Source organism: Gopherus evgoodei, chromosome 3 (genome assembly GCF_007399415.2).
Source record: "Gopherus evgoodei ecotype Sinaloan lineage chromosome 3, rGopEvg1_v1.p, whole genome shotgun sequence".
Lineage (NCBI taxonomy): Eukaryota > Metazoa > Chordata > Testudines > Testudinidae > Gopherus > Gopherus evgoodei.
In genome coordinates, this window is record NC_044324.1 from 188498494 (window position 1) to 188523738 (window position 25245).

The following is a 25245-nucleotide window of genomic DNA, read 5'->3' on the forward strand; positions in this document are numbered from 1 at the left end:
GGAGGATAAATCCATCGGTAATTGTTCAGGCTAACATTTTGGTGGATCTGGGCTCCTTTCGTTTTTACCAAGCCTTGCTAATAACACTTATTTACTTATTTTACAAAAGTCTTATGAGAACAGTAAATATTTGTAAAGCGCTTAAAAGATACAAACGTATTCTTATTTCTGCAATTGACCGACCCCTTTTTAAAAAAATGAAAACTATCCATAATGTTTTGGTTTTATGTTATAACCAAGTTTTCTGCACCTTTTCATTTGCATTTGGCAACTGCTGGCCCCAAATGAGGATTTAAAGACTCTTTAACACCTAGTTAAGCAATACAACTAGCTTTGCACTGGTCAAACGTGTCCATCCTTTAGGCAGAATTTAAGCAAATGCTGTCCCAGTTAAGGAGTCACTACTATTCACTACCAAGCTAAATAGTAAGTGAATATAAAATGGCTGTCCCAATTAAGCATGCCTTTCTTTAAGTTAGTAATACTTCATTGTACTTAAATACAGCAGTCTTATTTGAATATACAGTGTGTGCAAGTCTATTCCCTGTAATATGTGCTGTGAAAGAGATTAAATTAGAGAGAATGCTGGATTGGGTACTTTGGAAGGCCATCAGGGAGTCAGGAAACTTTATACAGAAAATCAAGGAAACGTAAGTCTGTAACTGTTAAAAATCAGACAACTAATAAGCAAACTCATTGAGATATAAAACAACATGAAGAAAATAAATTTGAAGGCATTATAAAAACTAATACACCTCGACATAACGCTGTCTTTGGGAGCCAAAAAATCTTACCACATTATAGGTGAAACCCTGTTATATTGAACTTGCTTTGATCCACAGTAGTGCACAGCCCCCCCTCCCCCTCCCGAGCACTGCTTTACCGCATTATATCCAAACTTGTGTTATATTGGATGGTGTTATATCGAGGTAGCAGCGTACATTATTTGATCCTTGTATATTGGCAATATGGGGTTAACACCAAAGCCATTACTACTTCCCCAAAACAACAGTCTAGCAAAAAAAACAAAACAAAACAAAAAACACAAACACACACACACACACACATTGGAAAGTGTAATTTCCATTTTTACAAAAATCTGTGCTGAAAAGAAAAGAGAAAATTAGTCTGTGAAGAACAGCATACATGTTTTTAAATCAAGTGTCACTAGCTTGCAAAAAAGGCCAATTTCCTGTGATCCATAATTGTTGGGTTTTTTTTTTTTTTTAACAAAGACTGTAACATGCATAAACATCCACAAGTTTTACAAGGCGGTTTCTCTTAACAGCCTGTTTGATTATCATAAAAAGCAGCGTACTTTACATTTTATCCAAACCACAGGTGGGGTGGCTCAATGTTTTATTTCACTGAAGAACTGACAAAATACTTGTACAGTTTCCAGATGCACATGTTATGGCCATCAAGGAGTTACAGAATGCAGAGTTTTTTTTGTTTTGTTTGCTTGTTTTGGGGTTTTGTGGTTTTTTTTTAAAGAAAGATACATATTGTAAAGTGTCAGTTTGACATGTTGAGGAGAGATACAGATTTGCTGTGGTCAAAGATAGGAAAGACCCTGGCTCGCTCACCATTTTTAATATATTTCAGCTGCTGAATACATAACCAGTGCGGAAGGGGTAGGGAAAAGAAGGCTAAATAAACAATAAAAAGATAGACTTTATATGGAAATGTTTTTCTGTCCTTCAACAGAGAAACACAAACATTACAAGACAATGGGTAAAATTTTATTATGTTTAAATGACTTAGCCTAAGACTCACTGAAAGTCAATGAGATTTAGGCTTCTATGTCTACACCACAACCTATGTCGGCAAAACTTTTGTCACTTAGGGGTGTGAATATTCCACCCCTGTGACTGACATAAATTACACCAGCATAAGCGCTCGTGTTCACAGCACTATATCAGCGGGAGAGCTTCTCCCACTGACATAGCTCATGCTGATCAGGGAGGTGGGCCAACAGAAGAGCTCCCTCCGGTCAGCATAGAGCATCTTTACCAGATGTACTGCATGTACAGACATGGCTTTAGGTTTTCAGTGACTTTTGAAAATGGAACTTGGGCATGTTAGACCAATGTCTTCATATGAATCAAACAAAATGTATTATAGATACTCTGCTCCAAACCATAAGGAACTCTGTAAACAAGGCCAGAATCATTAGAAACTGACTGGGTAGTTAACAAATGTAAGAAAAACACTACAAACAACTTTTATTAACTAGAGAGATGGACAAGTACCTACATGACAAAACACATGCCATCACACCTGATAGCTCTTTTTTGAAGTCTCAACAAAGAAGGCAAGGACAGGATGGGAGGAGAAAGTGACAAACCTTTTCATACCCTTACTGGGGTAAACCTCCAGACCAAATTAAGGTACATTAGGGAGGTTTGCCCTGCAGCTGCCTAAAAGCTGCACCTGTTCACCAGAGAACTTCAGATCTCCAGAGCTGCTGGGTCCTGCACCTTCTGTAAGTGCCAGTTTACTTTAAAATATGCAATATTAAAGAAAAACAAGCAGAGAAGAAGTCAGTTTCCAAGTGTGTAAACAGGTTATTTGTGTGGGGAAAAAATTATGACGCAAGTATTCAAATGCTGATTCCATTTTAAGCTGTAATACATTAAGGGTCTGATTCCTAACTATTGTGTTTTAATTATTCACAACTGTGTGATGAGAGTGCAAAACTGTTCATTCCCACTTGGCACAGGTGAAAATGACTAGACAAGGGAGTGGAGACTCAGGCCCGTAACATTTAATCCCATGCAACTAAAGGAATTTGCAGGGTAAGTAACATGCACACATGAAAGATTAAATCATAAGAGAAAATAGATACCCTCCACAAGTATATTGTTTAACAGCTAGCTTTTACTGTAATTCAGTAAATTTCAAAAGTCAAACAGTGTTTTAAAAGCTGATGGAAAAAACTGGAATTTAAACTTACTGGTTGGTGAAATAATTGCCAGCTTGCAGCCATGTTTGTACCCAGGATCAACTCCCATCAAAGTACGTCCTCTCACAGGGCTCGTCAGAAGCAACTGTCGAAGATTTCTTCCAAACATCATTATAGATTCTTTCTCTGCATCAGACGTTAACTTTGACCTTAGAGAATAGAAAGCAAAAAGAGGGGTTTTTTTCAGTTAGTGTTCAGACACATTTTTTTAGTTGGTTCAAAGTACATTCTTTTTGGAGCATTTCTGATTATTTCTTTGTTACCATCCACTTTGCACTATGGATCTCGAGTTTTTGGTACCTTTACTTTAACTGGAATAGTATGTGAAAAATTGGTTGTAGTCCTAAGAAAGGAGCATCAGTAACTAGCTTGCAGTTACAGTTACCCATAAGTTGCGTAAAGTCTGCACAGACTCCTTTCTGCCTTACCTTCACACATCCACCTTTAAATTTTTGAATAGACAGCAGCCTCTACTCAAAGCCGTATTTCTACTTGCAAGGGAATGGTATTCTGATTCTCATCAGACCAGCCTTGAGAAACACCTATGCTGAATTCAGCTTCTAATGTAAACCTGAAGAGACTGAGATAATTACTGAGAAAATTACTACCAAGCAGAATTGGTTTAAGCCACTAACCTTGAAATGGACTAGATAGCCTGATAAGTCATTTCTATTTATAATTGCTAAATTACTATAATTCACTAGATAGCCTATCTGGTTTATGAGTTACAGTATTTCACAACTGTATTTGAAACTGGTGACTTGATAAACAATTTCAGATGCAAAATAGTAATAGTGTAGTTGATGTGTTTCCACATTTGCTTGTGTGGATGTAGGCAAAGCAGAAATTCATAGATACAAAACATTCTCTATTTTTTTTTCCTCTTCCATGATCTTTGACAGGAAAAATAAATATGCCACTGAAGACCAAGGAATGAGTTCTGTAACTTTAGCATCATTTATTTAAAATATCCTTGTTTATCTGAGACAAATGTGTATTTTTGCTAGGTGTAAGTATGCAAAGTATGTGCCTTGTATGTCAACAGCAGCCAAGAAGAGAATGTCTGATAACAACAAAATGTCTTAGTTGTTTACACTTATTACAGAATAAAAAAGTTTATAAAACAAAATAATTCATTAGTATTCAGTGGATTCCTCTCTCTTTGCATGTGCACACATCCATGCACCATATGTATAATGTGATCAGTTATGAGGATAATTAAGGAAGTCATAATGACTCATATAGTAACTAACACTGTAAACCCGCATATAACTTTAAAACTACCCACACTTTTCCCCCCAGGAATGTGTGTCTTTTTGGTCAATCAAAAAGGAACCCTTTTATGCACATTAATGTACCACTGACACAACACCTAAGATTACCATAAATGAAAAAGTAGGGAAAATAATTCTTTATAGTTTTTCTATACAATTAATTCTCTATGCAAATATATAAACATTCTCATTTACACATCAATTTTGTGCATTTGATAGTATTTTATGCATAGTCAGATCCATTGTTTCCCAAAGAGCCAGTCTGTTCCCAGTTCGTGAACGTCTTTACACAGAGCAACTATGAGGAGAAAAGACATTTTTAAAAGATAGGAAAATATGACAAAGCACAACTACTGGCACCCGGACTCGTGGATGTATGTAGAATGTGAAACTACTTTTAACTCCAATTTTTGAAAAACAGACTAGATTACAAGTTGGTGACGTCCCTTCAACACTCAAAGACATAAACCACCCACATGTTTCCCTTCACACATTGTTTGCAAAGCATTTCTATGGAAAGGCATCCTTCATGCAAAAGAAAGAAAATCACTCTGGAATTGTTTCTGAATGAAGAACACAAAAATTAGCCTAGATATTATCAAAAGGGAGATTATGAAAAGTACACAAAATGTACATGCATTCCCTAGGCTGCCCTAGTATTTCAAAGATAGTAGACTGTGCTTTGGTCTCCACTGAGTAGAAGGAGGAAACACCCCCAGGTAGCAGAATGGCTGCGTTGTAGCAGCTGCCATTGAACACAGCAGCAGAAGCAGTCGCTGCCTCTGCCATGGTGTATGGACGTGAAGACTCGAGAATCTGCACAAAGGAAGATCCTCTGGCCCTGGCTTTCCTCTATCCCCAAAAAGTGGGTTCTATATCACACACAGGACATCCACTCCCCACATGCAGCTCAATCTACCAGTTCTACTACAACGGGGACCTGTGCAGGAACTGAATTTACCCCTAGCCACGTTATTAGTTTTGTACACTTTATGGTAACATGTTTGAAGTTGGCTTGGTTTTAAAAAACTTTTATAGTAACAGGAAATGGTACTGAAAGTGCCAGATGCGTGGAGACTATAACGTATGTCCTTTCTATTACTTAACAGCCTGTATTTTTAATTTCAAATATAAACTTCTCTTTTTCTCTCTACCTGCTTCTCATTCAACATGTGTATCAGTGATATAACCCACCACCCCAAGTGCTGGCCCTCAATTTCAAATTTTGGATAGTAATTTAATCCTTTATGAAACTGTCCCAGGTAGCCTGACATTTATTTTCCCTTTATGTTCTCAAGGCACCACTGTCTGCGTCAGAAATGATAAAATATCTAGCTTTGTGTTGTTCTAATTTCTGGTAATTCTTTTATTAATAAGGTTTTGGGGAGGAGGGGATCCCTCTTTAACATAAGAATATTATTTTGAAAATAAATATCCTCATTTGCCATTTTATGAAAAATAAAATAATTTAACAAATGATTTAACATATCATTTCAAATTTACTAGGATGATTATAGTAACAACAAATATAAAGACTATAGAGATTCCTTTAATTTTCTTCTGCATTTGAAACTCAAAATTGTATTCAGCCATCGGAGGGGAGGTGATAGCTTAGTGGTTTGAGATTTGGCCTGCTAACCCCAGGGTTGTGAGTTCAATCCTTGAGGGAGTCACTTAGGGATCTGGGGCAAAAACTGGTCCTGCTAGTGAAGGCGGGGGCTAGATTCAATGACCTTTCAGGATCCCTTCCAGTTCTAGGAGATAGGTTTATCTCCAAGTATTTAATTGCCAAAAGAAGTATTTAATAAGGGAAATTATCCTAATCTTGGCCTACAGACTCTGGAGTCACAGCTGGAAGATAAGGGTTCTAAAGTTTGGACTCCATTTCCAACTTCCATATGCAAAGCACAAGCAATATTTTCTGTGGGAACTTCAGGTGTGAAATGAGATGTATAGGAAAAAAAGGTCTATGAAGAACAGTGAGGGAAAAAGCTCGAATGCTTTTTGAGAGAGTGTGGAAAATTAGGAAAGTATTATACATTTTAAAAAAGATTTCTTCATCTCATCACTTGTGTTGGATCCCTATGAAATTATTCCGTGCAGGACTGCAACAAAATAAAATGTATTCTGAAGAGCCAAAAGTATGGCTGGACATTATTATACCACATCTGAGCAATCATGGTATCTGACAGGAAGGAACGTAGAAGACAGGAAATGAAACAATAAATAAGGTAATTGTCTTGCTGGCAAGTTCTCTCCTCCTCATCATCAGGAGTAAAAGTTTCAATACACTCTTCAAAACTTTCTGCTCCAACGCTTATTAATAAAAAAAAAAGTTGGAGATGTTAACACTAAAAGGAGGTTTTAAAACACTTTAGCAGCCCTTGCAAGACTCCAAAGAAAAACTTCTGGTGAGGAGAGAGAGAGGATAAAAAAGGAGAGGAGTTAAGTGGTCACAAAAGTGAGAAACTGATTACTCACTGTCTTGAGCCAGGAATACTATTGGCAGGTGCCGTACATTCTTCCCCATAGGAGTTCAGTTTCAGCACTCATCCCATATTATTCAGTTCCAGGCCTTTCCTAATTGGAAATGGCCAATTATGCCAAAATTTTCCCAAACAATAAGATATGGACAAACATCCACTCAGAAACGAAGTATTTCACTTATTTCCTAAACTCAGACTTAACCTGATCCAGAGTAGATTTGTTTTATTTTAAAAAAGCAAATCAAAAAATTGCACTAACCCATTGTTGCAGCAAACTTCACATTATAAATTATTGATGAAGATTTCAATGAAGGTGTTGGTTTGGTGAAAAACACGTATTCCTGTATGTTTATCTGGTGTGCGCGTGGGCGTGTGTTATGGCTATTTTTGCAACTTAAAGTGGATTTTCGCATCAATATTATTCTTAACCTAATGTACAGGGCCTTACCAAATTCACGGCCCATTTTGGTCAATTACACAGCCATAGGATTTTTAAAATAGTAAATTTCATGATTTCAGCTATTTAAATATGAAATTTCACAGTGTTCTAATTGGCGCTGACCCAAAAAGGAGTTGTGTGTGGGAGGGGTTATTTGGCCAGGGGGAGAGAGCGTTTCAGTACTGTTACCCTTACTTCTGCACTGCTGCTGGCGGCGGTGCAACCTTCAGAGCTGGGCAGCTGGAGAGCGACGGCTGCACGCCCCGGAGTTCAGCTCTGAAGGCAGAGCTGCCACCAGCAGCAGCGCAGAAGTTAGGACGGCATGTTATGGTATTGCCACCTTTACTTCTGCACTGTTGCCTGCAGAGCTGGGCCCTCAGTCAGCAGCCCCCACTCTCTGGCTGCCCAGCTCTGAAGGTGGCAGCGCAGAAGTGGTGGCAGTTGGCCACACACCCAGCCCTGAAGGCAGTGCCCTGCCAGCAGCAGCACAGAAGTAAGGATGGCAATACCATGACCGCCCTGCAAGTCCCTTTTGGGTCAGGAACCCCAATTTGAAAAACGCTGGTCTCTCCCGTGAAATCTATATCGTATGGGGTAAAAACACACAAAAGACCAGATACCACAAGGAGGGAGACCAGATTTCACAGTCCGGGATGCGTTTTGCATATGAATTGGTAGGGCCCTACTAATGTATTAACTGTAAGATTTATTGAGTATTTATGACACTTACCACAACTAACCAATATTTTTGTCGTGTATTTTGTATAAGGGTTATTTTTACTGTAGCAACCTTAACCTGAAGTGAAATTTGAAGGAGGTTCAGGGGAAAGTGAAGAAGAGGAATGGATTTGAATACTTGCTTCTGTCATACCAGCTTGCAGTTACCAAGCAAATTCACAAGTCCACTTTATATGTATCATTTTACAAACCTTTAAATGCCAAATTTAACCTTCAGATATGCTTTCACATGCTGTCCATTCACTATAAGGAGAGTCAAGTGGGATCTCAGACTAAAACTTGCCCCTATATAACCACGACTCATAAGAAACCCTTTGAGTACAATTAATCCCATTTTACAGATGAGGAAACAAACACAGAAGTTAAATGATTCACCCAAGGTCACAGAGTGAATCAGTGCTGAAGTTAGGAACAGACCCCAGAAATCCCAACTCTCAGGCCTTGCCTACATTGGTTAGGGTTGCCAACTTTCTGATTGCTGAAAACCAGTTACTCTTGCCTTGCCCCACCCCCTGCTCCAAAGCCCCGCCCCTGCCATGAAGCCCTACCCCCGCTCACTCCATCTCCCCTCCCTCCGTTTCTCACTCTCCCCCACCCTTGCTTGCTTGCTCATTTTCACTGGGCTGGGGCAGTGGGTTGGGGTGCAAGCGGGGGTGAAGGGTCCGGCTAGAGGCGCAGGCTCTGAGGTAGGGCCAGGGATGAGAGGTTTGGAGTGCAGGAGGCGGTTCCAGGCTGGAGGATGGGGTTGAGGGGTTCAGACTGTGGGAGGGGGCTCCCTTCTGGGACAGGGGCCTGGGGTGTGGGGGGGGGTGAGGGCTCCAGATGGGGGTGCGGGCTCTGGGGTGGGGCCAGGAATGAGGAGTTTGGAATAAAGGAAGGGATTCAGGGCTGGGGCATGTGTCCTGATTACAGTTATAAGTGGCCAGCCACAGATGCTGCAGCGACACAACCCCATAGTGTACACGGGGGAAGGCAAGATATGATACGCTGCACTGGTGCAGATTGTATCCTGATTCAAAGCAAGGGGGAGCTGTACCAGTGCAAACCCTGGCTTTCCCCATCTGCAAAAGAGGCTGCACCAATGCGTAAAATCCAAGGCCAGAGAAGTCACACATTAGATTCTGTAGCAAGGAATGATGCAAATTAAGCCCAACATGGCAGCCTAACTGTGAAGTGATCTATTTTGGGGACTTAAGTCAGTCACACTGGAGTCTACTTATGTAGTTAACTCCCACCCATCAATGGCAAAATAGATTCAAATGCTACTAAGTTTTGAATTTTAAATTTCCTGTTTAAACAAACAGTATTATATATCTTGCCTGTGACACTTCATCTCATGACACAGCTATTACAGTGTCACTGAAAATACGACTATTTTCCAGAGCCATCAAAATACCCATAGTACAGAATCAAACCAACATTATGACTACTATAGCTATCATGTACAGATGACAAACAGAAGGGCCACTTCCAGCAAGAGCAATTACTTTGTCAGTTTCTTTCAGACAGATATGAGAAATGGAGTCAGAACAATGTCAGTGACAGCATTATTGCAATGGCAATTGTGTAATGGAAACAACAGATGTCTAGGACAATTTCAGAGACAAAGGTTTATTGTTAAGATGATGATAATGATGTGTTTATAGTACTGTAATATAAAACTCTAACCTGTACTTGTTAGGTAAAAATATTATGAAAAGTACAGCCAACATATGAAATAGGGTTCTTTTTTCCCTCCCAAAGTTGAGTTATTGACCATTTTAAATACTTTTTCTCCAATTAAAATTAATAGGAATAAAATGCCTATAAAATGTCAATTTAAAAAATTATGATTACAGATTTCTTCTGATAGTGCATGTCACAATAAAGTGTGTTTTAGTAATATAAACAATATAATGCAAGTCAAAATTTTTCTCTTTCAGCATAGACCACTTTTTTACCTACACTAACCTGAATGCAGTTGAAAACTGAATCTTGAGAACTGAGAATGATAATTCATCTCTTTTGGATTATTTCAGGTTACTCTGAATATTATTAATTTTTACTTGGCTGAATGATACACACTAAATCCTACATGGTAACAGGTTTTGTGAAAAACAGTTCAGTGTTTACCTGAATTCTCTACAGAGGAGAGGATAAATAAGACGTTTATATGAATCTTCCACCGAATTATGCAATATGTTCATTAACTCTGGTTTTGCATAGCGTTTTGGTCTCCACCTATACAAAAAAACCAAAAAGGGCAGCATTAAACACTTCCACCACACCAAATCATAAATGTAGAGCTGGAATGGGCTTCAAGAGGTCATTTAGTCCAGCCTCCCTGCACTGAGGCAGAACAAGGATACCTAAACCATCCCTGACAGGCATTTGTCTAATCTGTCCTTAAAAACTTTCAGTAATGGGGATTCAAAAACCTCTCTGTTCCAGTGACTAAGTATCCTTATACTGTAGTTAGAAAGTTGTTCCTAAAATTCCTTGCTGCAAACTAAGCTGATTATTTCTTGTCCTACCCTCAGTATGGAAGATCCTCTTGAGATAAGAAGAAGCTTCCATAGTTAAGAGAGAGAAAAAATAAAGACCAAAGCAAGTCTTTAATATTAATTGCTTCAGCATAATGTTCTATAAATGCCAGTATTACTGCACCAATACTGCTGTAAAGTTATATCTACAACAGTGAATTGAAGAAGGCACTGTAACTTGGCACATGCATGCCTTTACTGTCAGAAAAGGTGAGGGGACTATGGACTTTTTGGGAACTGGTATTTCAGACTGTCTTCATTTTAAAGAAAATACTGCAAAAATAAATTAAAACTTCCCTCTTACTTGGACTGAAAAGAAAAAAGAACCAGTATGTATGAATAAATCAGTTTTACATTTCCATTATATGCACCTCATTTACAATTCCCCATTGCCTCATATGTGACAAAGCATTTCCTGCAGAGGCCATTATTGAGTTATGGACATGAATAGAGGTTAAGGAAGGCAACGAAGGTCACATAAAAGTTGAAGCGCTGAACTATGGACAACTAAGGGAAAACAAATGCAAAACTGAGTTAAAACATTTTCTTAACATCTCTGTGAGTGAAAACAGTCTATTTGTTTTGGAACAGCAAAAAAGCAAACATGTACCCAGTACATGTATTTTCTTTTTGGTATGCTTAAATTATACACCAAATTCCAGAGACTGGCAAAATCTCATTAAAAAATAATCTCCCAGAATTTTGTAAGCCATGCTCATCTTTTACCTTTTCTACTCTGGTGCAACTGTGTGGATAGACAAGACTCTGCTAAGATTTGCTACAAGACATCAACCCAAGCCACAAAAGTCTGATCTGAATGTCAAGCTTCCTCAAAATTCAGGTGTGATCAGATCCAAAGTTTTGGTTCTCACCAAGCTATTTTCTGAGTAACATTATTAGTAAGAACCCATGCAATCACCTACCAGACACAAGAGAATTAAAGTTGTCCACTGAGCAGCTAAGAGGGACATGGCAGTATTTATTTCTCTCTCTCTCTCTCTCTCTCTCTATCTGGAAACATTTGGGTACATTTCAGAAAGCTGTTTTTAACAACATGAGAGAGTTGTAGCCATTTGAAAATCTGTCCAGCTGTGTGCGCAGTTCAAAATTATTTTAATTTTTACAAGATACAGAGTATTAATCTTGTATGTACTGCATTTACATGTAAAAGTTAATTTAAAAAGATCCAGATTCCTAAACTTCTCTGAAATAGCCCAGACAAACTTTCAGTTGTTTAAGGAATTATCTCCTGAAATGGATTCTCTTCTTATATATTTATATTTATATTTGAGTAGTAGTATGTGATCATCTAATTAAACATCATACCTTGATGCATATATACAAGGGGATTTAAAGATTACATGAGGACTTTGTTTCACCATTTCATTACTTTTGAGTCCTTAGCCTTACGACCTTAACATTGTACCAACAATTTTTGGCCACAATTGTATTATACGTTGTTGCAGAGAGGATTTTTTGGTATACACATAAAACAGGCGCAGGGTTTACTTTGCTCTCGTTGCTACCCAATTCTATTACCAGAAATTTGTACAGGTGGTAAAACTGACTATACTGATGGAGACAGTAATGCATTTGGACAGCAGACATCAGGTTCGCTCTCTCTTGTTAAGGCTGATTAGTAGATCTCTTATCCACAAATAGCTCATCACGGCAGATATTTTTGACTGCATGCCACCTACGTATGACTAATAAAGTGATTTTGTGATATTCAGTGAGGAGTCCTATAAATGCCTCAGAACCACATTCCACAATTCGTCATGAAACTAAAAACACCCAGAAGATGTATTCAATAAACAGCCAGTGAATAAATAGCATGTTTTTTAACCCACACACATATTCCATTACTTGTGGGGGGCAGAGAGGGAAGCAAAGTTTAACACTGGAATGGAGCTAAAATACCTGTAGATAGCTCTTGAAAGATAATCTGAACCTAAATAATCTCTACTCAGTGAAGTGTTTTTTTCTGGAATACTTAAGTAATTTCTAAAATACTTTAAGTGTGGCAATGGTCAGGAAAGTTGTTATGCAAATAGCATCTTCTTACTCAACAGGTCTTCTCTCTGAGTGCATCTACTTATCCTAGGGAATACGGTAAACATATCTGCACTCCTGTTGGGCCTGCATAGCAAATAACAGCTATGGGAGGGTGAGCTGGGTTCTATTTGGGCACACTCATCATCAACAGAATTGTTAAAGTTCAACTGAGGAATCTTCATTACCAGTGATGATGACTGATCCAAAAAGAACACAGCAGGTTTTCTAGACCCCAAGTCAAAAAGGCAGCACTATAATCTGTTTTCTTGAGAATTTAGCTAATTATACATGGAAGGTGGAAGTCACCCACAAGAACAGCTATTTAAAGCATAATAACTCTGGGCTTATGTGGGATTTGAGAATTTCATCCTGAGAGGAAGGGAAAAAAATAAAATCCACTCTCCCCTCAAGCCAAGTGATTCTATTTTTACAGAGTAACTTCTGAAAATGTAATCACACTTCAGTACAAATCCATCCTCCTCCTCAGTGATCAGTATGGTCCTGCCGCATAAGAGGGGGTTAGATACAGAGTCAGGGGTACTGCAGGAGGCAGTTCAACCTAACCAGCCATTTTCTAGAATTTGGCCCAACCACAATGACAGTTCTAGCGGTTGGTGCTCATCCCAGTGAGTTTCAACATAATCTTCAGTTTCCAGTCTCCAGCCCTTCTGATTTATACCACATCAGTAGTTATAGAGTTTTCAAAGAGGCCTATCATCCTCCAATTCCCCTTTTCCCCTCACTGGCATGTTATAAGACTGCCTCAGGAGAACAAATTAAAGATTACTGTATTAACTACTAATTTAACAGGTAGGAGATAGCATTGTCTTATGGAGAGGGCACTTTCTGCTCTCTGGATATTTGGATTCTAGTCTTGGTTTCACCACCAGCTTCTTGTGTGACCTTAGGCATGTAGCTCAATCTTTCTGTATTTTAGTTCCCCTTCTGTAAAATTTCATCTCAGATGAGTGTTTGGATGGTTACTCCATAACTAATTGGAAGGTACTCAGATACTACAGTGATGAGAAGCAAGTGAATAAGTAGGTAACTATGGATATAGGGCACTGACATCTCTTTTCAAATCCTAGGAGGCACAAGAATAAGAAAAAAAGCTTTGGGATTTGCAGTGACCCACCTCAGAATAACACTACAGTAGAATCCCTATTAAAATGACTGGGGACTGAGGAGTTTGTAAAATCAACATCTCAACATTACAGTAGATATGATGCATAAATTGCAGTATAGTGCACTGCATTGTTCTCTTCTTGTCCTTCAAACCACTGCAAAGCAATTTCTAGTGCCCTGAAGGCATCAGAATGGGATATGATGTCAACTTGTTTTTCATTTACTTTCACTTTTGTTATGTGATTTCTTTTTCATTTGTTTTCTGTAAGAAGAAATGGTTCATATAACTGGTCACTCATAAGAACATAACATAAGAATGGCCATACTGGGTCAGACCAAAGGTCCATCCAGCCCAGTATCCTGTCTACTGACCATGGCCAATGCCAGGTGCCCCAGAGAGAGTGAACCTAACAGGTAAAGATCAAGTGATCTCTCACTCCTGCCATCCATCTCCATCCTCTGACAAACAGAGGCTAGGGACACCATTCCTTACCCATCCTGGCTAATAGACATTAATGGACTTAACCTCCATGAATCTATCTAGTTCTCTTTTAAACCCTGTTATAGTTCTAGCTTTCACAATCTCCTCAGGCAAGGAGTTCCACTGGTTGACTATGCACTGTGTGAAGAAGAACTTCCTTTTATTTGTTTTAAACCTGCTGCCCATTAATTTCATTTGGTGGCCCCTAGTTCTCATATTATGGGAACAAGTAAATAACTTTTCCTTATTCCCTTTCTCCACACCACTCATGATTTTATACACCTCTATCATATCCTCCCTTAGTCTCCTCTTTTCCAAGCTGAAAAGTCCTAGCCTCTTTAATCTTTCCTCCTATGGGACTCGTTCCAAACCCCTAATCATTTTAGTTGCCCTTCTCTGAACTTTTTCTAATGCCAATATAACTTTTTTGAGATGAGGAGACCACAACTGTACACAGTATTCAAGATGTGGGCGTATCATAAGATTGATGTTCATAAAATTAAGGTTCTACTGTATATTATATGAAAGTCTCCTTTGTTTATGTTAGCAAGGTGACAAAAAGTTAAAGCAGCATCTAAAATCTGTCCCCAAAGATATACAGTATTTAAAGCACCGGGTAAAAAATGAGAGCTATTCTTATGTGAATTGCTGATGAATTTCAGTGACTGCAGATGAAACAACTGATAATAGGAGGGAAAATCTTTTGTAATAGTGTCATCAAACAGGACTGCCTCCAATATTTACAAATCAATTATATGGGATGAAGAGAGGTAGCACAGAGAATGCTGACTAGGCTACAAATCACAAAAGTAGACTTGGTGCACTGTATACAATCAGAGCAGTCCAAAAAGACTCAGGTCTGGGTCTAATGCAGTAAGCTACATGGTATTCCATTTGTACATGAGATGAATGAGGAGCTAAAATCAACCTGTCAAATTTAGAATTTGTGGTACCAGGGAGTGTATTCAGGGCTGGCTCTAGGGTTTTTGCCGCCACAAGCGGCTGGGGGAGAGAAAAAAAAAAGCCGCGATCGTGATCGGCAACGGCTCCACCACGCTGCTTTCTTCTTCGGCAGCAATTCGGCAGCAGGTCCTTCCCTCCGAGAGGGAATAAGGGACCCGCCGTCGAATTGCCACCTAAGAGCCTGACGTGCTGCCCCTTCTGCTTGGCCGGCCCAAGCACCTGCTTGCTGAGCTGGTGCCTGGAGCCAGCCCTGAGTGTATTTATTCTCATCCTCCTCTTCAGACGATTGTGCCAACATCATCAGAGTAACGTGGCCAGTGCAAGACTGAAGATGGCTGGCCAAGGGTGGAGCAGAATCCATGTTCAGTACCATTAGGAAACTCTTCTGGTGATCAGATGTACACTCGTAGATCCAGTGGGAATGCGTAGAATCTAGCATAGATTTTCATGCATCAAGATCTACCGGAATTGTCTCCTATGGAATCTTTTCGTCTGAGAGAAAATAATTCGGCTCTTAATTAGAAAAACCTAAGCAAGATCATATATTGACTCGAGTCGAACATTCAATTTCTGAGGTCATTATTCCTCTTAGCACTGGAAGACTGACAAAAATATCTAAATTTAAATTTTAAATTGTCATTCCCGTAGCAGCACAAACTGTTCCACTGACAGTGACTCATGCTGTTGCTGAATTCTATTGTAGATGCAGCTTTTTAAGACTGTTACAGATATTTCCTTCCTCCACTGTAAACTAGTGAGCCCCAAACTTTTTACCTCGCACTCTCTCTTACCTTTCTACTCCCTGCCCGCTGGGAGCAGTGACGCAGCTCTGGGTGGGGAGGATGCGGACAGGGCTAAGGGGGCCAAGGCTGGAGCCACAGCTGAGAGCAGGGGCAGAGCTGTGGCTCGCAGCCGGGACCTAGGGCTCAGGGCCGGCAGCGGATCCCTGGGCGCAAGCCCGGCAGCTGGGGGAGGGGTCAGGAGCGGATCTGGGTGGCGCTCTCTCCCCACTCCATGGGGGAGCTGGCCTGAGGTATGACCCACAGTTTAGGGACCTCTGCTGTAGACAAAGTTTTCACCTACTACACTGGGAAAGTTTAGTCTCTAGTGTCTATAAGAACTAAAATGGATTTTTAACTGAGATCAAGAATCATGACAGCTCTGAAAAGCCCAAGGACCTTACAATTAAGAAACACTATACGACCAGAGCAAACCAATTTTAATCACTCACACACTTTCTGTGGTGTATAATTTAAAATTTCATATCATAGTATGTTATCCTCTTTATGTATTCAGCCATTAGCAAGGTCTTTCTTCCTGTCTGTGCACTATTTCACATTAACTAAATTTTACACATCAAGATCAGGATTTCCAAGGATCCTTCACAATGGGAATTGGGTGCCTAACACTCTTTGGATCCTCGGAAAACCCCAGCTCAGATATTTTTTGTATGCAAGCAAGATAAACAAATAAGGTCAGGAGAATATTATTTTGCAAAGCAGATGGCCGGGCTGCAGCTGACACTGAAGGGAAGGATGCTGGGAAGGGAAGGGACCAAGACCTAGAAGCAGCAAAGCACTGGAGAAAATATTACTATAACTAGGACTCAGAGCACATCTTTCACCATAGATTCTCAGAGCATTTGGCAAACGTTAAACAAGCCTCACAACAGACAAGTTATCTTAAGAAAGTAACATGCCTGAAGTCATACAGAGACTCAGTAAGAAATGAAAATAGAACCTGAGTCCGGACTCCCAATTTTCTGCTTTAACCACTAGCCTACATAAACAGCATAGTCAGTTGTCAGGACATCTGTGATGGGAATTATGGAGAAACAGATCATATTTAGTGTTTGGGGTAATACAAAATAATATTTAAGAAATAATATCAATAAATGACATTCCTGAAAGTATACAGAATGCATTCCAAAGTATCAAATTATATAGTGCCTTGGAAGTAGTCACACCTTCTTTATTTTAAAAAGTGTACTTTTCATTAGAAATAAGAATGTTCTTTCATATTTTTGGCACAAAATTTTTAATGAATGCAGATAGACTATTTTAGACTGTATAGTCAATACATATCAATGTAACTAAGAAAAGCCATAGTAGGTCAGACCAATGGTCTATCGAAACCTATATAGTGTCTTTTGATAGTGGCCGGTGCCAGATGTTTCAGAGCTTCAAAATATACTAGTATTTTATCCTAAATGTTCTTCTACCACATGTCCCTGTACAAAGGGCATACTGTAAAAATTTCAAAATGCATTACAAAATAAACCTTCAAATATTTTAGAATTTTAGGCTTAAAGAATGTTGCCAGAATTCTCAAGATACAGCCAAAACCATCTACCTCTTCCTCCTCCTCCAAATAATAATAAGCCTGCAGTAGGAGAAAATACAGAATGAAATCTAGCTGTTCACAAATTTAAACTCATCTAATACGTTAAACATTTGTTTAAATTATTTTCTTAATGTAACAAGACATGTGAGGTGCATTTTAGTATGTAGCTGTTTATATTATGTTAAAATATGATTTCAGTAAGAATATATATACATATATATACACACACACACATACAGACCTTTCATTGACACACCACCTACAGAATTCATTCTTCACCCCGTCAGGAACGTTGACCTTCACTGTCAGGATCTTCAGATTTTCCCCTCGGTTAATGGCCAGAATCTGAGTGCAAACATAAATGGCAAAGACAGATGACACACAAAATACCCAAAAGATAAACTTATCAAGTCAACATTTGTATACACATTTGCTTGACATTCTGGAGCAAGTCATGCTGCCTATATAGTAAAACAGTTGACAAAGTATTGGTTTGTACAGATAACATCCAAAATGTAACTTAGATAAAATCACGTCATAGCAGAATACAGTATATTGTTTCCCCAGAGTAAAGAATCCCAATTTCTTTTTCAGAATCCAGTTTCTCTTTTATATATATACCTATGTACATGTATGTATACATGTATTATATAGAGAGAAACAATATATATATTTATATATATTTAAAACAAAATAGGAAAATAGCCAGTTGTTAATTCACTGATTGATCCACTGAGGTGTTGTCCTTGTACAACCACAGTTCAAGCTTTAACTAAACAAAACAGAAAGTGATTCAAAGCAAAACAGCAGACAGAGCTACATTTATGCTCCTGGTTTCCTTATTTGTACTGACAACAACCCATATTAAAATCAGTCAGTTTGTAGCAGAATGTGTGACAAGAAAGGTAATCAGTTTAATTTGTAAAAGTTGAACTTTTCATTACTCACCCCTAGGAAACTTTAAAACATTTGGACCCCATTTTCAAATTAGTATTAATATACCAGCCTTTAAATCACTGCACATATTGACGACACAATCATCTATGCTCACAGGAGAAAGAATCTGTGCACAAATGCAGCACTTACACTAATACGCTAGCAGGTCTGGAAAGAAAAAAATCTATTTCAATACACATTTTGGGTTTTTTATGGGCATCTGTGACTAAGACAAATCTGAGGTCACAATTCAAGAGACAATTACTGGGAGTTTGTCACTATGAACCTAGGCTAAATCCCATTTAAGTCAATGGGATCCTTTTCTATCTGGATCAAGCCCTATATTGGTATCTTATAGACAATGCAATCTCAGAATAAGGAATGTAACAAATGTAAAGCATGCTATTTGCATGCAACAGCACAGCAGAGAACACTGGTTTTTATATTTCAGTTTTATTTCCTTTTTTTCCTCTAAGTGAAGCTCCACCAACACATATTCCTTAAACATTAGACGTGGAGATTCCATTAAAAAAAGCTGTTAAAAGTTGACATTCCTGTATTGCTGCACATGTTGCTGCATATTACAGGCCATAAACACTGTCACAACAGAACACTCTGTGTCAATCATGAACTTTAATTCAATCACTAGCTAACTCAGACATGTCACATATGTTAAATACAATGGTTTAAAATGACTCCAGGACATAGTACCAATTTATATTCCTCAGCTTTATTGTGCTTGTGACATACCAGGCCTGACATATCATTGAACAACAAAGCTAATAATAAAAATTGCATGTGAAATATTATAGCATCGGGTACCTTGACTGCCAAAGCAAACGTTTTCATGCAGAGATTAGAAAGACACATTTTTAACAAATCAAATACTTTCATGTTCATTCCAATTTTTTATATATATAAAAAGACAAAGTTAATGTCAAGCTAAAGTGAAATCAAAATGATTTACAGGACAAACAACATATTTAATATAGAATTATAGTATCACTATTCACAACATTATTATTAAGGGTCAGTGTTTAATTAAAACACTTTATTTACAAGGGCTTATAACTAGGCAGTAAAAATGCTCTGAGTTGGAACTTAGCAAAAAGAGTTCTCTCTCACTAGCAAATGTTTTCACCAACCTTAAAATTCAACATTCAATTTAGTCTGTTCTAAATGATGAGAGTCTACAGAAAAAAATATAAATTGAAAAGGGCCTCAATTAAATATGGCAAGCAGTTAGCCAATTTCCCCATGTCATGTACAGTATTCACTTTTGGCAGCAGATTCCACAAACAGCCACAATGGACATAAGCTACCATACATTCTTCTCCAACCCCAATGGATAGGAGTTACACTATAATGAATAATGAATAAAATAACTTTTAAAAACAAAATAAGAGCAGGGATTTAATCCAGTGACACAAAGAGATACATCAGACTTAGTTCTAGCTATTGAATACATAACATCTTGTGTATTATTTCCCAGAACTTTCTGATTACATATTTATCAGAGAGCCTTAAAATAAGCAGCAACAGTCTTGAATTAATATATTACATTTATATCTTTCAGTAACTTTAATTATCTCTTTTGAATAGAGTGACCAGATAGCAACTGTGAAAAAATGGGATGGGGGTGAGGGGTAATATCCACCTATATAACAAAAGTCCCAAAAAACAGGACTGTCCCTATAAAAATGGGACATCTGGTCACCCTACTTTTGAATCACACTTTTTAAATGGTATTGAAGTTATTATGCCTAAAACATGGTATTTTATATATCCCTCTCCTCCTCCCCTCCCCCATACCCAATTATGTCTTCCTGCCACATGGTATAGAAAAGAAGAATGAAACAGACTAGTGCATAAGCACTAGTATGTTTACAGCAAGTCAGACAATGTCAAGATGTTGTAGTGGAGGTTCATTCTATTATTTATATTGTGGCAGTGACTAAAATATGCTAAGTGCTGTACATATATAAGTCCCCTACCTGAACAGCTAGCATCCTAGAAGAAGGGCAAGATATATTGACCTCTTTCCTCTTAGGGTATGTCTACACAGGAACTAGACACCCGCGACCGGCCCATGCCAGGGAACTCAGGCTTATGGTTGTTTCATTGCTGTGTAGACTTCTGGGCTCAAGCCCAGGACCAGGACCGTGCGAGGTGGGCGAGTCCCAGAGCTCAGGCTCCAGCCCGAGTCCAGAAGTCTACACTGCAATGAAACAGTTCCGCATCTCAAACCCTGCGAGCTCGAGTCAACTGGCACAGACCAGCCACGGGTGTCTAGATGTTGTGTAGATAGACATACCCTTAGAGAAAAAGGGTGCATAACTACTATCTTTAATATACAGCAAAATCTTCCAGACAGGCGGCACCTTCAGGAAAGGTAAAGCTACACATACAACGAAGCTGACATTGCGTCGTTATTTTTCAAAACCTATATTTTAATTTTTTTTTTTAATTCAGCAACCAGGAATTATCTTTTTTTCTCCATCCAGTTCAGTTCATATCCTTCTTTAGATGCAATTAAAGTTTTCACTAGTACAGTAAAAGCTTTTTTATCCAGCATGCTGGGACAATGGGGGTCTGGGGGGGGGTGCGCCAGTAAGTGAAAATTCCAGTTAACCAAGAGGTTCACAGCCAATAGGAGCTGTGGAGCGAGCACTCAGGGCAGGCAGGGGCAACATGCAGAGCTGACTAGCCACGCCTCCAACTAGGAGCAGCAGGGACAGGTCGCTGCTTGTGGGGAGCTACCAGAGGTGAGTGCCACCCAGATCCAGCACCCCCTCTCATGTCCCAAACTCCAGCCCCGCACCTCCTCCCATACTCCAAACCTCTGGTGGCTGTTCTTCCACCTAGGAGCAGCAGGGACATATTGCCGCTTCTGGGGAGCCATGCAGAGCCAGGTAGGGAGCCTGGCAGGCCCGTGCCAACTAGACTATAAACCGGACTTTCAATGAAGATCAGAAATGCTGGTTTATAGAACTTTCTGGCTGGTAAAGTACCAAATAACACAGCTTTTACTGTACTGTGTTACTCACACTACAAATCTAGAAATAACTTATTCTGTACTTTTATATACATGATTTTATTAGATACATGATTCTAAATGGCATAATTAAGGTTGTTCATAGAACTTTAACTCTGAGTACTGCCTAACTTGAATGCTCTAGCATTCTCAGTGTAATTTTTATGTAGGGAAATCTTTTTTTTTTTTTTTTTTTAATTTCACAGATTCTTCCTAAAGTTTCCAAGTTCTCCACATCACTTACAGACATGCTTCTTAAAAAACAATGGACTGAAAAAGAGGATTTCTTTGAATGAGTTTATCTATCCCTTCTTCTCTCTTCAGTGCATATTTTATATGGCCTCCTTAATATGGAAGATCACAACATTCTTTACTGAAAGTCATAACAGGTACAGGAGAAAAGACATTACTTAAAGAGGAAGTGACTCGCATTATTTAGGAGGGAAGGAGAGTTCTAATCCAGAGCACTGCAAGTGAAAGTGTGACCACATAGCTTTCAGGGTTGCAAGGATTGGATAGGAAATAAATTCAGGGTGGGGAATGACCAAGATTTTCAGAAACCGAGGGCCAAGTTGAAAGAGAAATAAAATACTAGGTGAAAAAACAAAAAACAAAGGTTTTATTTTCCCCCTAGCAAGCAAGGCTAGAAAGAGAAAAGGTGTTTTGAAATTAGGAAGCGAGTATGGCAAGAGAGAAGTATTTTGTATTTTTAAAAACAGGAGATCTAGATTGTAAACTGCACGGGTCACAACCTATTGCTTAATTATATTTGTACAGTGCCTAGCACAATGGGACCTAACCCTAGCTGGGCTCTTAGGCACTACAACAATGCAAACAACACAGACTTTTCAAGTATGACAGACATACATTCAGTAGTTAGAGTAGAGTTGGCGAGAAGGCAACAAAAGTAAGGTCCAGTGAGGACATAAACTAATGATGAAACAGAGGAATTTGGTGATGGATTCACTGTAGATGGAGACTGAAGAAAAGTTTATAGGCTGATCAAGAAAGAATAAAGCTCGTGGTTTTGCGAAAGCAATAGAGGCACATTCCTGTGTTGTTGTTTTGTTTTGCACTTGTGCATTTTAAAAAAAACTGAAGCAGCAAGAATTGTTTAAAAGTTTAAATTTGCCTTTTCACTATTTATGATGTTTAATTATTTTTCCCTCTTCACTCAGTTTGGAGGATGAAAGTAAACTGGCCAGTCACTTTTTAAAAAAAAATTAGGCAATTAAGTGTTCTGGTTCTCGGGCCCTAGCACAATTTTCACATTTATAACATTCATACAAATCTCAATTTCACTTTTTTAAAGTAAATTTGGAGCCTTCGTTTTTGTAGAGAAAAGCTTGCAAATGTGGCTCAAAAACCAGAAGGGAAGTAAGAAGCACTCAAATATATTTAATTACCTGATTTTCAGGATTTTAATGAGGTTTTCAAGCCAATCTCATGATTCTGGGGGGCCTGACTCATGATTCTAATATAATACTGCTCTCAGAAAAAAGACTCCAGACACTGAGAAAGTAATGGTTAGCAGCTATGCATTTTGAAATCACGTACTGTGCAAACAAAACACACTCTGTCTCCTCTATGCTGAGTCACCAGAGGGCATCAGTTTCTAAACCTTCCCAGTTACAGGAACGGATTCTTTAACTGATACTGTACATGCACTGTTAATTTTAGTGTTCTACAAAACTGTGATGAAGACTATACATCACTTGTGGCATTTAAAATAAAGATTAAGACAAAGCAACAGAAAACGTGTTACGGAAATAATCCTGAAGTGGGGCTAGTTGAAAAAAGGTGACAGGGTTTTTCTCTCTCTAATTTGCATGATTTCAACATGGTGAAACGTGAATAGATGTTGATTTATTCTCAATAACTCAGTGAGCCATGTTAGGACACATTGTGTGATCTTATATCTTTATTACGCATTCTAACAGCAATCTATTTTTGCTGCCACTTCAGTAATGGAGAAACTGATCAGTCTGCAATGGTTGAAGCTGTCTTTTTTCAAATGAAAAACAATCTCCAGTAGGGATCTACAAACTTGACACACCACAGTATTTTATGATAAAATATAAATCATTTATAAGAAATACTGTAAAAATGATAGTCTAGGCTTGAGCTAATTGAGCTCTTCAGACTTCATTAACGTAAACCTCTACAGACCAATTACTGTAAAAATATGATAAAATGCTATAAACATTGACACTTAATAAAAAAAGCATAGCAGGGACCTCTTACACATTTACACCAAGGTTTGGATATTAAAACTATTAGTAATAATTTCATCCTTTCCCCAATAACCAGATTGCTAGAAATAATGTAATCTTTGTAGTATTACACGTGAACTAATTTCAAACCTCAGTACCTCTATGGCAAGTGTTCAGCATAACAAATCCACTTTAAAACACTCAGGAGAATTCAAAACAAAAGTCAAAATCAACTTTAACAGGCAAAACCTCACATGGCTTTTTAAAATGGCAACAGGACAAAGCAATGAAGATAGTGTCACAGAAATAAAGAAATGTTATACAAGAGCAGAAGTAGAAAACAGCCACCTACAAATCTAGACACTTCTTGTGGATTAATGAAGGTTCTTCGTTTAAATAATAGAACAGTGTCCAGAAGGTATACACGTTGCCTGTCAGCCCATCAGGGCAGAATTCTCTACATTTAGAATATTCAGAGCAATATGTGAAGTGTGCACCTCTGTTTCTAAGATTAAGCAATTTGGAGCAGCATATGTACTGATGGGGGTTGCATATCAATGGAAAAAGCTCCCCTCCAGTACAGAAATCGTTCTTCCCATAATCCCTTTTGAAGACCTACAGCTCTACAGTTATCATTTAAGACTATCAGAAAGACCTCTCAGATCAGAAGACTGATCACCTGTCAAACAGGAAAAATACTACCTATGTCTTCAGTATGTTATATGCTGAATGTTTCCCTTGACCTTCTTATTTGAAGCATTCAGCACAAATGAAGCTGCTGAATACTTATCTTTTTTTTCTTTTTAAGTACTATATTGACAGGTCACCTTTAACTACAATTATCTAACCTTTTCTTGCTGCTTTGCACAATTTCAACTGACAGGTTTAATGCCGAGTGGCTCAGAGCACTCTTTGCCCATGTGGATGGTCTCTGAGCCACTCAGTGTTGAAGCAAACAACAGAAGAAGACATGACCAAAGAACTACCAAGAAAAAAGCATTGCTCTTAGTGAAAAACTAGTAAAATAACCTATATTCTTATCCTTGTCAGGATAAACTACTTAACCTTCTCTTTTTTCCTCCAAATGCTTGGTACCTGCTTATTGCCTTGGAAAAACAGAGCATGTGCCCTATTCTCCTTCAGCAAATGGATCTCATTGGTATCGAACACTCTGCTATTGACTCTTTAAATACATTTGCTTTAATAGTCACTTTAATTAGACATAAACACTCCTGAGTACTCAATTCCCACTTCAATTTTTTAACGTGTTTTAACCTTCTAAGTTACTTTTCCAAGAATCCAGTGTCTTTCGTTACCTCAGGTGACTGAATTGTGAAATAAAAAAATGGGTAAACTCAATTTTTAAAGGAAATTCTTATGACACTGTTTTTTTTCTAGGAGATGTATACATGCTGTCAGTTACCATTATAAAGAAAATCAATAGCATATTCATAATGTGTACCTGGTGATGTTGAATGTTCTTAATATTGCAAGAAAAATTCTGGTACAGTTGGAATTTGTTAACATCTTTCTCATTTACATTTTTTGATGACACTTTTGCCAAGGCTGACTGGATGCATATGTACCTTTGCTGACATCTAAATACAAAGAAGAGTAAGTTAATTGGGTGATATGACATGAAGCCTTTAATAGTGTAACTGGAGTTTGAGT

The 25245-nt window shown here is 38.4% G+C and overlaps 1 protein-coding gene across 4 annotated transcripts in view; it reads right to left on the reverse strand.

Annotated features, from left to right (window-relative positions):
* Nucleotides 1–25245, reverse strand: part of SRBD1 (S1 RNA binding domain 1) — a 251220-nt gene that overhangs the window by 170960 nt on the left and 55015 nt on the right. For all 4 annotated transcript variants that reach the window (XM_030557685.1, XM_030557683.1, XM_030557686.1 and 1 more), the window contains 4 exons: nt 25037–25172; nt 17633–17736; nt 10015–10122; nt 2957–3114 (listed from right to left, as the gene is read on the reverse strand). In XM_030557685.1, coding sequence (XP_030413545.1) covers nt 2957–3114; nt 10015–10122; nt 17633–17736; nt 25037–25172 — 506 coding nt within the window. The remainder of the gene's footprint in view (nt 1–2956; nt 3115–10014; nt 10123–17632; nt 17737–25036; nt 25173–25245) is intronic.